The 13512-nt window shown below is 45.8% G+C and overlaps 1 protein-coding gene across 3 annotated transcripts in view; it reads left to right on the top strand.

Annotated features, from left to right (window-relative positions):
* ARHGAP8 (Rho GTPase activating protein 8) overlaps positions 1-13512 on the top strand; it is an 82222-nt gene that overhangs the window by 28256 nt on the left and 40454 nt on the right. For all 3 annotated transcript variants that reach the window (XM_068170687.1, XM_068170697.1, XM_068170688.1), the window contains 3 exons: positions 3795-3882; positions 6465-6596; positions 9085-9171. In XM_068170687.1, the coding sequence (XP_068026788.1) occupies positions 3795-3882; positions 6465-6596; positions 9085-9171 (307 nt within the window). The remainder of the gene's footprint in view (positions 1-3794; positions 3883-6464; positions 6597-9084; positions 9172-13512) is intronic.

Here is a 13512-nt window from a genome sequence, read left to right as displayed (position 1 = left end):
ACCACTACTGTCTGGAGGAATCTAAGGTCTGAGTTTTCAGTAACTGCCAGTGGTGTCCTTCTAGGTGTTAGAACAAAGTTTTTAATGGAATCCAAGTCTGTCATTGTTTTAAGTCTGTATTTCCCTTCTTAGCCTCTTATTTATTTATAGTTGCATTTACTGATTATTGCTACCCAGCCCAGGTCTTTGAAGAGACTGTCCATGTTCAAGATGCAGTTGAGTTCATACCCCTCGCTGGTTTTTGAACCAGTGCATTAGAAAGTGATTAGAATGGTATGATACAGCTCAGACTCTGAAAGGTAGGCTTGTAATGAATTTTTGGTAACAGTAGACACTGTACTGAATTACCTTATCACCTTGGCCTTATTAGCCTAAGTCACAAGTCCTAATAATTTTCAGTCCATCTCAGTGACAGCTTTGCCACTTCTTGCCGTACCTTCAGGAGCAGATCTGTGCTCTGTGAGTTTCAGTGCCACTGGGAAAAAGGAGGGATTTAAAGATTTCTGTTTTTTGTATTTTTTTTTCTTAGAGGATTTCTTGTCCTCAGTCTTTTATTTCCCAGGGGTGTTTCTGAAATCAGTATCTCTGACATTATTTCATGAGTACTCTTTTAGGGAAAACCACAAATCGACTGGAGAGACCTAAGGCTGAGGCACATTTCAAGAAGGAAGCTGAGCTCTCTGTTTTGTAACCTGTCTGCAGCACAAGAACAGATTTTGGTGTTGGCTCTGCTCTTTGCATCTCCTGGCCATTGGGCTGTTGTCATGTGTTTATCTCAATTGCTGTGACAGCAGTTCCAAATCAAAGGCTGATAACAGTGACAAGAATTTCCTCCTCTAGTGAAGACAGAGCTTGGCTGAGTGATAGGAACAAGGGTTCAAATCTTTTAGGCAGGAACTGAACTTGGATTTTCCAAATTCTCCAGCAGTTTTTCTTTTATCTCTCGTCAACTATTTTCTTCTCAGGGTGTGAAAGGAAAGAAAAACAGTCTCAGGCTGCACCAGGGGAGGTTTAGGCTGGATGTTAGGAAGAAGTTCTATACAGAGAGAGTGATTGCCCATTGGAATGGGCTGCCCAGGGAGGTGGTGGAGTCACCATCACTGGAGGTGTTCAGGAGGAGACTTGATGGGGTGCTTGGTGCCATGGTTTAGTTGATTAGGTGGGTTGGATTGGTTGATGGGTTGGACACAATCTTGAAGGTCTCTTCCAACCTGGTCTGGTCTATTCTAAATTCTTATTTACCACATTCCTTGTTATGAACATCAGAGTGTAAGTTACAGTGTCTGTTTTAAGGACATAACTGAGTTAAGTATATGAAAATACATGGATATGCTTTCCTGTTAAATCTGAGAAGACACAACAACTCAATTTTAACTATCATTTAGTAGAGCAACAGGCTTGCTAAAATAAAAGATAGATTAAAGTGCCAGATTCAAATGTGAACTCAATTGTAGACTTGGGTATCCTGACAAAATATTAGTCTACACCCAAACATACCTTATTAAAAAGAAAAGTCTACCAATACTTCCTCACTTACCAAGTAAATGTAAATTGCATTCCTTATCTGTTTGGCTGGTGTGGTGAGTTAAGGCCCTTTCTGAAAACAAAGCGGGGAGGGCTTCCGAGTGCTTAGCCCTCCCTGCAGGGCGTTTTCCCCCTGGGAAACTGAGTCTGTTCCCCTCCCCCCTCCCTGCCCAGATAGGGTATAAAAGGGAAGGCATTGGAGTCATTAGCTCTCATTTTGGCTCCTACCTATCCTGGATGAGAGCTACTGTGGCTGCCCTCCTGCTCCTCTGCCACGTGGTTGGGCCTGATCCTTCTCCCTGCTGCCTCCACACCTCTTCAGAGAGAGACTGGTTTTGCATTCTTCTTTGTCCCCCTCCCATCCATCCTTGTTCCTTGCCCTTGTCATCCTTACCTGTTATTGTTACATATATATATATATATATATATATATATATATATTTTGTTTAAAGAAAACTCTTTACCTCTGTACTCCCAAGCCGACTCCAAATTATTGTTTGGTGGATTTGCTCTTTTCCTTTTTTTTCCCCCTCTCTGTTGGGAGGGAGGAGGGGGGAACGGGGGAGAGATTCTGAGCCTTGCCCCCATCTGAGCTCTTAAGTCCCAGTTAAGGCTCAAACCACCACAGATAGCCTGTTGTTTCTTTGATTTCCTTAAACTTTCTTTCTGTGAATGACTGAAATGCATAGTGTGCACTGCTGAAAATGGGCTTGATTTTCAGTGCCCTTTTTAAGACCAGAGGATTGTTCTGGTGCAGACAGTCAGACGAGTAGGACTGTACTGGCATTAGAGAGGTTAGCTTCAAGGATGACTTTAACTCATGCTTACTTGAACAGGTAAAGTTTCTCTGCCTCAGTGTTCCCATTAGTGAAAGCAAACTCTGTTCACTTATGCTTGAAGTGCATCTGCAGTCTTTCATACAGCTGGTTATTTTTTTCTGCCTTTTTATTCATGCAGTTAAATGTAACCAACAGTGACAATTAGTGACTCAATTAGTGACTTAATTTAATTGGAAACCTCCTCCAACACGATACAGTGTACTGTGGCACAGCAGTTTTTTCACAAACAAGTCATGATTTGGAGGAAAAGAAAATTATTAATGTTTTAATATCATTTTAGTGCATCAATCCTGTTAATCCCTGACACATTATAATGCCTTTATAAATACTCTGAGAACATCAAATAAGACAGTTAAAAAAAGAATCTTCAGGAAATAAAATTATGATCTCTTAAAGAACAATGTGCAGACATACCTGAGGATGTGCCCGTTGGCCACAGCAACCCCATGCAGTGCTACAGGCTGAGGTCAGAGTAGCTGGAGAGCGGCCAGACGGAAAGGGACCTGGGGGTACTGGTTGACAAGCAGCTGAACATGAGCCAGCAGTGTGCCCAGGGGGCCAAGAAGGCCAATGTCTCAAATCTGAATTCAATCTGAGCATTTTCTTGTTCCTGTCTTGCCTTAAGAGGAATGGTATCTTTCATGTAGATGTATGTTAAAATCTTAATACCCCACAGTATTCAGTGCTGTGTTACTTTCAGTAGGAGCATGACTTAAACTCAGCTTTCCAGGTAGTGAAACTTGGCTGTGGAATGGGTAGAGCATGAGCACCAGCCTTGTCTATACAGACAGTGTGGGTGAAGATGTCGTGAGTCAAAGAGGAAATGAGCGTGAGCGCAGCAGTATGCTTTCTCAGGAGCTAAGGGATAGACACTTCAGGTTACAAAAAGCATAATTGTATGCCTTGCTTTCTGTGCTTTAATTGTGACCTGAATGTAGAAGTACTTCTGGAAAAGAGTGTCTGAGAAGGCTTAAGTTGGTTGAAAAAAATCTGACAGATACCTGAGCATGCAGATGTTCAAAGTGATTGTCGGCAGAGCACTGTTCTCACACATTGCAGAAATAAAGCAGGAAGAGTTTGAAAACAGCCCACTTCTAAAACTAATAAGGAAAGCAAGCCTCCTTTCTTCCATGGCTGAATGCTGCAGGAGGACTGAAGCATTCCCTGTTAGGAGCTGAACACCACCAACTGCATTCGAGTATGACTTTCTCACCTTAGCTTCATCATTTGCCCTGTGCTGCTTCGTTTCACTGCAGCCGTGGCCCAGTTACTTTCTGTGAACCATATGTGATTTGACAATGAAGTTTCTCAGCATGTTTTGAGTAATGATGGGAGATGGAGGTAGCCCCAGATACCAGAAGGTACAACCATTGCTTCAGGTCACTGAGCTCCCCTTGCTTTGTCTTTGCTAACTCTTTTTCTCTTCACTAGGTGATGACAATTCTGGAAGGAAGGTGATTACCTTTAGCTGTTGTCGTATGCCTCCCTCTCATCAGCTCAACCACACCAGATTGCTGGAGTAAGTTTCTCTCAGTTTTCTGTATGGACTACTTTGCAATCTACATGTGAGCTTCTATTATTTAGAATAAACCTTTAGTTAGAATAAACCAAACCAGGTTGGAAGAGACCTTCAAGATCATCGTGTCCAACCCATCAACCAATCCAACCCACCCAAACAGCTAACCCATGGCACCAAGCACCCCATCAGGTCTCCTCCTGAACACCTCCAATGACGGCGACTCCACCACCTCCTTGGGCAGCCCATTCCAATGGGCAATCACTCTTTCTGTATAGAACTTCTTCCTAACATCCAACCTGAACCTCCCCTGGCGCAGCCTGAGACTGTGTCCTCTTAAGCTATGTCCTATTAGCTTGTGTCTAGGTGAATGAGCTTTCACACAGAGATCTGCTTATAAAACTTGCAGTGTTATTGCATAGATTCATAGAATGCTTTGGGTTGGAAGGGACATTAAGGATCATCCAGTTCCAACTCTCGTGGCATTGGCAGAGACGCCCTCCAGGAGACCAGATTGCACAAGGCCTCATCCAACCTGGCCTTGAATACCTCCACAGCCACCCTGGGCAACCTGTTCTAGTGTCTCACCATCCTTACTGTAAAGAATTTCTTTCTAATATCCAGTGTAAATCTGCCTTCTCAAGCTTAAAGCCTTTCCTTCTCATCCTGCCTCTGCAAGCCCTTGCAAAAAGTCCCTTGCCAGCTTTCTTGTAGGCATGTGCAGGAAGGCCACTGTGAGGTCTCCCTGGGGCATTCTTCAGGCTGAAGAATTCCAGCTCTTGCAGCCTATCCCCAGAGGGTTGGAGCATGTTCCCTATGTCTTTGTGGCCCTTCTTGGGACCTGCTCCCGCAGTTTCATGTCCTTCTTACCCTGGGGTCACCAGAACTGGATGCCGTACCCGAGGTGGGGTCTCATGAGAGTAGAGGGGGAGAATCACCTCCCTTGTCCTGCTGGTCACACTCCGTTTGATGCAGCCCAGGACACCGTTGGCCTTCTGAGCTGCAAGCACACATTGCTGGCTCATGGAGAGGTCTCTAAATTAGTTTCAAGGGAAATGATCTGTGAATGCTGCCTCCACTGTACAAACAAGGGAGAGCCAAATATACTCAGTATATTTGTTTACAATGCACAGTTTGTTTTCAATCTATTGTTCACAGTAACAAGTTGTAGTTTGCAGCCATTAGGGCAAATAGATTCTTCAAAATCACAAAATATTTTAAACTGAGGGGGGAAAAAAAACCCACCACCAAGATTTATTCTTTCTTATTCTGAAAAGCCAAAATGACATTGTTTGCGTGGCTAAAAGGAAGGAATTTACCAAGACGGTATCACCAAGGTTGGAAGGGACCTCGAGGATCATCAAGTCCAACCTGTCACCACAGACCTCATGACTAGACCATGGCACCAAGTGCCACGTCCAATCCCCTCTTGAACACCTCCAGGCATGGTGACTCCACCACCTCCCTGGGCAGCACATTCCAATGACAAATGACTCTCTCAGTGAAGAATTTTCTCCTCACCTTGAGCCTAAACTTCCCCTGGTGCAGCTTGAGTCTGTGTCCCCTTGTTCTGGTGCTGGTTGCCTGGGAGAAGAGACCATCTCCCTTGCAGCTACAACCTCCTTTCAGGTAGTTGTAGAGAGTAATGAGGTCACCCCTGAGCCTCCTCTTCTCCAGGCTAAACAATCCCAGCTCCCTCAGTCTCTCTTCACAGGGCTTCTGCTCAAGGCCTCTCCCCAGCCTTGTTGCCCTTCTCTGGACACCTTCAAGTGTCTCGATGTCCTTCCTAAACTGAGGAGCCCAGAACTGGACACAGGACTCAAGGTGTGGCCTAACCAATGCAGAGTCCAGGGGCACAATGACTTCCCTGCTCCTGCTGGCCACACTATTCCTAATGCAGGCCAGGATGCCATTGGTCCTCTTGGCCACCTGGGCACACTGCTGGCTCATGTTCAGGCGGCTGTCAATCAGCACCCCCAGGTCCCTCTCTGTTTGGCAGGTCTCAGCCACTCTGACCCCAACCTGTAGCTCTGCATGGGGTTGTTGTGGCCAAAGTGCAGCACCTGGCACTTGGACTTGTTGAATGCCATCCCGTTGGACTCTGCCCATCTGTCCAAGACCAGGAGAAAAGGGAAATAAAATACATCTCATGTAACTTCTTTGAAAATACAGAATCATGGAATCACAGAATGGTGTGGGTTGGAGGGGAGCTCCAAAGGTCATCTAGTCTAACACCCCCTGCAACAACAGGGGCATCCTCAAGGAGATCAGGCTTCCCTGAGACCTGCTGAGCCTCACTTGGTATACAGTGCCATGCTGTCTTCGTCTTTCAGTTATTCATTCAGGAGCATCACTTTGGTAACTGAACATCTTCTTTAAAATGTTAGGCTCTGTGGTGATGTGGAATTATTTGCAACACTGCCACAAGAGAAAGATTAACTTGCTAGATAAATACACTGAAGCAAACATGAACTTGCAGTCACTAGCTTTCTGTGCCAAATTAGCACATTTTCTTTCTCAGTTACTGCTATAAAAATCTCATCCAGCAAACTGTCTTAAAACTCACATCTTTGCTTTCTCCTCAGATACTTGAAGTATACCCTGGACCAGTACGTAGAGAATGATTATACAGTTGTCTACTTTCACTACGGCCTGAAGAGTCTGAATAAACCATCTCTGAAATGGTTACAAACTGCCTACAAAGAATTTGACAGGAAGTACGTCTCAGAAGTAGTTGGTTTGCTGTTTTGGTTGTGTAATGTCTGTGACTAACTTCCAAGGAGGAAGTGGATTTCCTGACCCGCCGCAGCTCGCAGTTCGTTTTGCTCCTGCAAATTCTGGTAATGGTACTGCTGCTGGTGGTTCTCTTTTGAGTGTCTTCTGTGCAGAACAAAGCAGTGGCCAGAGTGCTGCAGTGGTTATTCAAAGGTATAAAGGGAACAAAGGCAAGAGCCTTTCCTTTTGTGTGCGCTGTTTAACAAGATACTTGTGACACCCTCTGTGACATCATTCGTGATTATCTCACAGTCCTGTTTGAACCTTTGATCAGCCCAAGGCTAGGTTGTGTACAAAAAAGGAAGGGTCAGTTTTTAACGGTCCATATCTCACAGGCTGGCATGTGTGAATTCCTGAAGGAGCTGCTGTGCTCCTGTGTGCCTGACCTTGGGAGTAACAGTGGCTGCAACTCATGCTTTGGTTGGTTAGGGTGTAGTCGCGATGAAAGCTTCCAGGTAAATAGCTTTTTAAAAGTGGAAACTAGAATGTTCTGCTGCTTATTCTGTGGAAGTGCACAGAACCCAACCAAGCAGAAAGTTCATCTTGAAATGATTTGGCCTTTTACCAGTTTGAAAGTTGTTGCTTGTTTATCTGTTGGCCTCAAGAGGGCAAGGAGACCAAAAGTGAAAATGTAGCCCTTTGCCTGAAAGTGAACAGCTGTGTGTGTTGGGGGGGATGGATCATCCATCCCATTTGAGATGGACTGATACTGTACTATGTACTGTACCCTGACTGATACTGTACTATGATACCTCCAGTGATGGTGACTCCACCACCTCCCTGGGCAGCACATTCCAATGGCCAATCTCCCTTTCTGTGAAGAACTTCCTCCTAACATCCAGCCTAAACCTCCCCTGGCACAGCCTGAGACTGTGTCCTCTTGTTCTGTTGGTGGCTGCCTGGGAGAAGAGACCAACCCCCACCTGGCTACAACCTAGCTTCAGGGAGTTGTAGAGAGCAATAACGTCTCCCCTGAGCCTCCTCTTCTTCAGGCTAAGCAACCCCAGCTCCCTCAGCCTCTCCTCATAGGGCTGTGCTCCAGACTCCTCCCCAGCTTTGTTGCCCTTCTCTGGACACGTTCCAGCAAGTCAACATCTTTCCTGAACTGAGGGGCCCAGAACTGGACACAGGACTCGAGGTGTGGCCTAACCAGTGCAGAGTACAGGGGCAGAATGACCTCCCTGCCCCTGCTGGCCTGATGCAGGCCAGGATGCCGTTGGCCTTCTTGGCCACCTGGGCACTAGTAATTTGCAAGCAACTGTTCAACAAGAATAGTTTCAAACCAGTGGCTCTCACTTTGAATATTTGCACCAGTGGCTCAGCAAAGTCTTTTTGGCATTTAATTGTAGTCTGGGAAACTATGAAGCATGGCTTGTGTTCAGTGCTTCAAGGTGCAAAACAAACTCAAAATCAATACTTCAGTGCAGCAACTCAGGTGGTGTGCTTATTAGCTCGTTGTTGGCACTGGGTTCTTACCCACAATGGTGTCAGTTGCACAGGAGTAGCTGTTTACTTGGGTATGATAATGGCTTTTTTACTCCAAGACGTATGGGTCTAATTAAAACTGCAAAGGAAAAAGCTCTTTTAATTGTGAAGTCTGTCCATTTTGCCCCTCTTACCATAACCTGCTACCAGAAGGTTTCAGCAGTTCACCATGATTCTTTTCCACTCATTGTTTTCCAACAATGAGTGATGGATACTTGGAAGAGGTGCTTCCTACTGGCAAAGTAATAGTCAACAATTTATATACAAGAGCAGGATATTTCATTATGCTTTCCTCAATTTAATTTTGCAGTAATAGTGAATAAGAGCAGAATCTTTTTGTATAGCCTGGTTTCCATTTCAGTTTCAGCCTCTTAGAATCTATTTGGTGTGTATCATGGCCTGGCACTGTAGAATCAAGCAAAGCTGTAAGGGAGAAGGGCTTTTGTTTCGTACAAAGGAGACCACACAACGTAAAGCATTGTGCAGTTGGCTTCACCTTTAGTAATTGCTAGCAATGCAAGACAAAAGCAGTGATAAAATGCTAGAGGTAAATTTTACAGCTGAACATTTCTAAATGTTCTTCAACTTGATATTTCTGCAAGCAGAAAATAAAGGGAGATGCAGGCTGGCACATTTTTTGTATCACAAGTTGCCTAATTCCCCATCTGTCCCCCGGTGTTAAATCTGTGATGCAGCAAACACTGGCTAGGAGTACAAAGTGTTACCTTGACCTAGAGTTGTGTCATCCAAAGTGACCACTTTTTAAAATGGAGTGGGGTTTGGTTTTTTTTTCCTTTTTCTTTCTGCATTAGGTCTTTTAAAATGTATTAGAAAAGAATGCCAGATAGTGTTCCTGTAAGAATGCTTCCCATTCAGTTCTGGGTATTCAGTTCCACTCTCTGTGATATTCAAGAGTCTTCTAACCATTTCATTTTCTGTCCCTAGGTACAAGAAAAACCTGAAAGCACTCTATGTTGTGCATCCCACCAACTTCATAAAGATTCTGTGGAATATCTTTAAACCTCTCATAAGGTACTTCACAGTTTATTCAGCACTTTGTCTGTTTAAAGATGGTTTGTTCTGCAACAAATTGCTTTTAAAAAGCTTTGAGGTAAAATCTGTCTGCTAATGGCACAATGCCCATTTTATTTGTCATAAACTAATGGGTAAGGTGAGCTTAAGATTGTGTATGCCTAATAGGGTTCTTTCTAAGGAAAGGAAATAGTAATTCATTGTAGTGTTACTGGTATATTAACATAAATATCACTTTAAAACATGGTTATTCTGTGAGCTACCAATGGCTTTTTTTGTCCTCTTGACAGCACTTAACACAATAGAACTGGGTCCATGACTGGAGTGACTAGCTGGTCGAATAGAGAGAGTAACAAATGGTTAACCTTTGCTGTGATCTCAAGTGCTGAGATTGTGAATAGGGATGATATTATTTGTGTGTTCAAAGTTAATGCATAAGCCCTGAAGTGCCCATAAGAATTTGAGATGGAAGGTACAGTGGGGAAAGTGGATATATTTGCCTGGTGTGTTATTTTGGTTTGCATGGCAGAACTTGATGCCATTGACAAGGAAAGGACACCAGTGAGTAGATATGGCTAAGTGCTGGGATGGTTGGGCTTCTCAGTTTCTGCTCCTGACCTTCTGCTGTTTCCAAAGCAATCCTGGCATTGTGCAGATTCTAGTATGAATGTCCCTCAGGGCTGGAGGATTAAACAACTGAAAATCTCCACTACAGCAGCTTGCAGTTGATTCATTTTCTGACTGATAGCTGATTAATTACAAAGGGGAAGTTTAACCTGTTGACAGATCAAATCATGTAGGAAGCATGGTGACTCCACCACCTCCCTGGGCAGCACATGGCTAGCGACTCTATCTGTAAAGAGCTTTCTCCTCACCTCCAGCCTAAAAGTTGAGTTTGATGAGAACAGTTCCAAATAGGGGGAAAAATAAGAACCACAGTCCAGCCCTATTACTGATGTATTATTTCAGGTTTATACAATGTCTTGCAGACAAATGATCTGAAATCGGTTTGAATCCAGTGTCTCAGAAGCTACCTGTGCAGAAGAAAGCTTCAGACTCACAGTCAAGGCAGAATATGATGCTTCCTCTGGTCTCAGCTGTTGTGGCTCTGTGGTGTGTGCTGTCCTGCTAGCTCTGTAGTACTGTGTCCAGTTCTGGGCCCCTCCATTTATGAAGGACATTGAGACTCTTGAACGTGTCCAGAGAAGGGCAGCGAAGCTGGGGAGGGGTCTGGAGCACAGCCCTGTGGGGAGAGGCTGAGGGAGCTGGGGTTGCTTAGCCTGGAGAAGAGGAGGCTCAGAGGAGACCTCATTGCCCTCTACAACTACCTGAAAGGTGGTTGTAGCCAGGAAGGGGTTGGTCTTTTCTCCCAGGCAGCCAGCCCCAGAACAAGAGGACACAGTCTCAAGCTGTGCCAGGGGAGGTTTAGGCTTGAGGTGAGGAGAAAGTTCTTCACTGAGAGAGTCATTGGCCATTGGAATGTGCTGCCCAGGGAGGTGGTGGAGTCACCATCCCTGGAGGTGTTGAAGAGGGGATTGGACGTGGCACTTGGTGCCATGGTCTAGTCATGAGGTGTGTGGTGACAGGTTGGACTCGATGATCCTCGAGGTCTCTTCCAGCCTTGGTGATACTGTGAGACTGTATTTGAAAGCATTTAAGAAAATGTAAGTACTTGAAAGTGTTCAAGCTCCAAAAGTTAGTCCCAAAAGAGATGAGCAAGGAGGGAATTTGTAAAGGCAAATATATGTTCTCCAAACTGACTGCAGGAGTAGCACACTCCTGTGTGTGAGGTAGTGTGGGCAAAATGTGAGCGTAAGATACACCTTCAGGAGGCAATGGTGGTGATGTGCAGAGTTCTGTGTTAAGCCACGGCATAGGTAAGCTGTTGGGATCCCAGGCTGTTTTGAGTAAAAGACACACTGAAGAGGTCTGAAATGATAACGTGCCCAGACTGATATCTGTGCCTCATCACAAATCATTGGCCTGTCAGCCAAATTGCACTGATTTCAATTAAAAGCTTCTAACAGGCTGAAGTGACTTCTCGTTGTACCATCTCCCACTAGAGGGCGAGTGTGCATGTGTATTCGAAACCCTGGGATAAATCCCGTAATGCAAAAGAATTTCTCTCCTGTTTTCTTACCAGAGTAAGCTGTGGCAGAGTACACTTGTCAAAAACACCTACTGCTTTGCTTCATACTTCATTAGGGAACAGCTATTTCGTGTTGTGGAAAACCAGGGAATTATTTCAGACCATGTGTTGCTGATCTTTCCTTGAACACCTCAGCCTGTTCTAGCTGAAACTCAAGACCTAAGTAGTGATGCTTGGAGCTTCATAGTTTCATAGTTTCATAGTTTCATAGTTTCATTCAGGGTTGGAAGGGACCACAAGGATCATCTAGTTCCAACCCCCCTGCCATGGGCAGGGACACCCCACACTAGATCAGGCTAGACAGAGCCTCATCCAGCCTGCTCTTAAACACCCCCAGGGACGGGGCCTCGACCACCTCCCTGGACAACCCATTCCAGGGTTTCACCACTCTCATGGTGAAGAACCTCCTCCTCACATCCAGCCTGAATCTCCCCACCTCCAGCTTCATTCCATTCCCCCTAGTCCTATCACTACCTGATATCCTGAGAAGTCCTTCCCCAGCCTTCCTGTAGGCCCCCTTCAGATACTGGAAGGCGACAATTAGGTCACCTCGGAGCCTTCTCTTCTGCAGACTGTACAGCCCCAACTCCTTCAGTCTGTCCTCATAGGAGAGGTGCTCCAGCCCTCTGCTCATCCTCCTGGCCCTTCTCTGGACACGTTCCAGCACCTCCACATCCCTCTTGTAATAGGGGCTCCAGAACTGGACACAGTACTCCAGGTGGGGTCTCACCAGGGCTGAGTAGAGGGGGAGGATCACCTCCCTTGACCTGCTAGCCACACTTCTCCTGATGCAGCCCAGGATCTGATTGGCTTTGCGGGCTGCAAGTGCACACTGAGAGCTCATGTTGAGCTTTTTGTCCACCAGCACCCCCAAGTCTCTCTCCTCAGGGCTATCCTCCAGCCAGTCACTGCCCAGCCTGGATTTGTGCCTGGGATTGCCTCGACCCAGATGCAGGACCCTGCACTTGCTCTTATTGAACTTCATGAGGTTGGCCTGTGCCCACCTCTCCAGCCTGTCAAGGTCCCTCTGGATGGCCTCCCTTCCCTCCAGCATGTCTGCTGCACCACACAGCTTGGTGTCATCAGCAAACTTGCTGAGGGTGCACTCAATGCCACTGTCCATGTCCCCCACAAAGATGTTGAATAAGATAGGTCCCAGGACTGATCCCTGAGGGACTCCACTTGTCACTGGCCTCCACTGGGACATGGAGCCATTGACAGCCACTCTTTGGGTGCGGCCATCAAGCCAGTTCCTTATCCATCTAGTGGTCCACCAATCAAACCCATGTGTCACCAGTTTGGACACCAGGATGTGGTGTGGGACAGTGTCAAAGGCTTTGCTCAGGTCCAGGTAAACGACATCAGTTGCTTGCCCCTCATCTATTAATTTTGTCACCTGCTCATAGAAGGCCACCAGGTTGGTCAGGCAGGATTTGCCCTTGGCAAAGCCATGCTGACTGTTCCCAATCACCTCTTCACTATTCTTTTGAGCGAGAAACTTCATATTTGGAAGTCTTTTCCCTACATCTCGTAGGGCTGGTTTTGGGTAGCTTTGAAAGGTTATGTTTAGTCACTGACTCAGGAAAGAGTGTAAACATCTAGTGACTGAAGGAAGGAATTGGGCAGAATTTGGTTGGATGTGTTAAAATATTGTTTTGTTATTTGAGCTTGTTGTATGCCTTCATTACACACATGCCGGTAGAAAATAACCAATTAAGATGTGACTGATGTGCCTTCTGACAGACTCTAGAGCCTTGCTGTATAACATAACACAGGTCTTTGCCTGCTTACATCTTGTCCTGTGGAAGCTGTGCTCAGGGTGGTCGAACACCTGTACACCAACCCTATACTGCAACACCCTACTGTTCCTGGATGCTATCCAGCCCTTTTCACAACAGATAAAGCTGTTGGTCCAATAATTTGTAGTATCATAGTATCAGTCAGGGTTGGAAGGGACCACAAGGATCATCTAGTTCCAACCCCCCTGCCATGGGCAGGGACACCCCACACTACATCAGCCTGGCCAGAGCCTCAGCCAGCCTGCTCTTAAACACCCCCAGGGACGGGGCCTCAACCACCTCCCTGGACAACCCATTCCAGGGCTTCACCACTCTCATGGGGAAGAACCTCCTCCTTACATCCAGCCTGAATCTCCCCACCTCCAGTTTCATTCCATTCCCCCTAGTCCTATC

The sequence above is a fragment of the Melanerpes formicivorus genome, unplaced genomic scaffold, assembly GCF_026170545.1.
Source record: "Melanerpes formicivorus ecotype bairdi unplaced genomic scaffold, bMelFor1.0.p_v2 SCAF_3, whole genome shotgun sequence".
Classification (NCBI taxonomy): Eukaryota; Metazoa; Chordata; class Aves; order Piciformes; family Picidae; genus Melanerpes; species Melanerpes formicivorus.
This window is presented reverse-complemented; position numbering and strand designations above follow the sequence as displayed.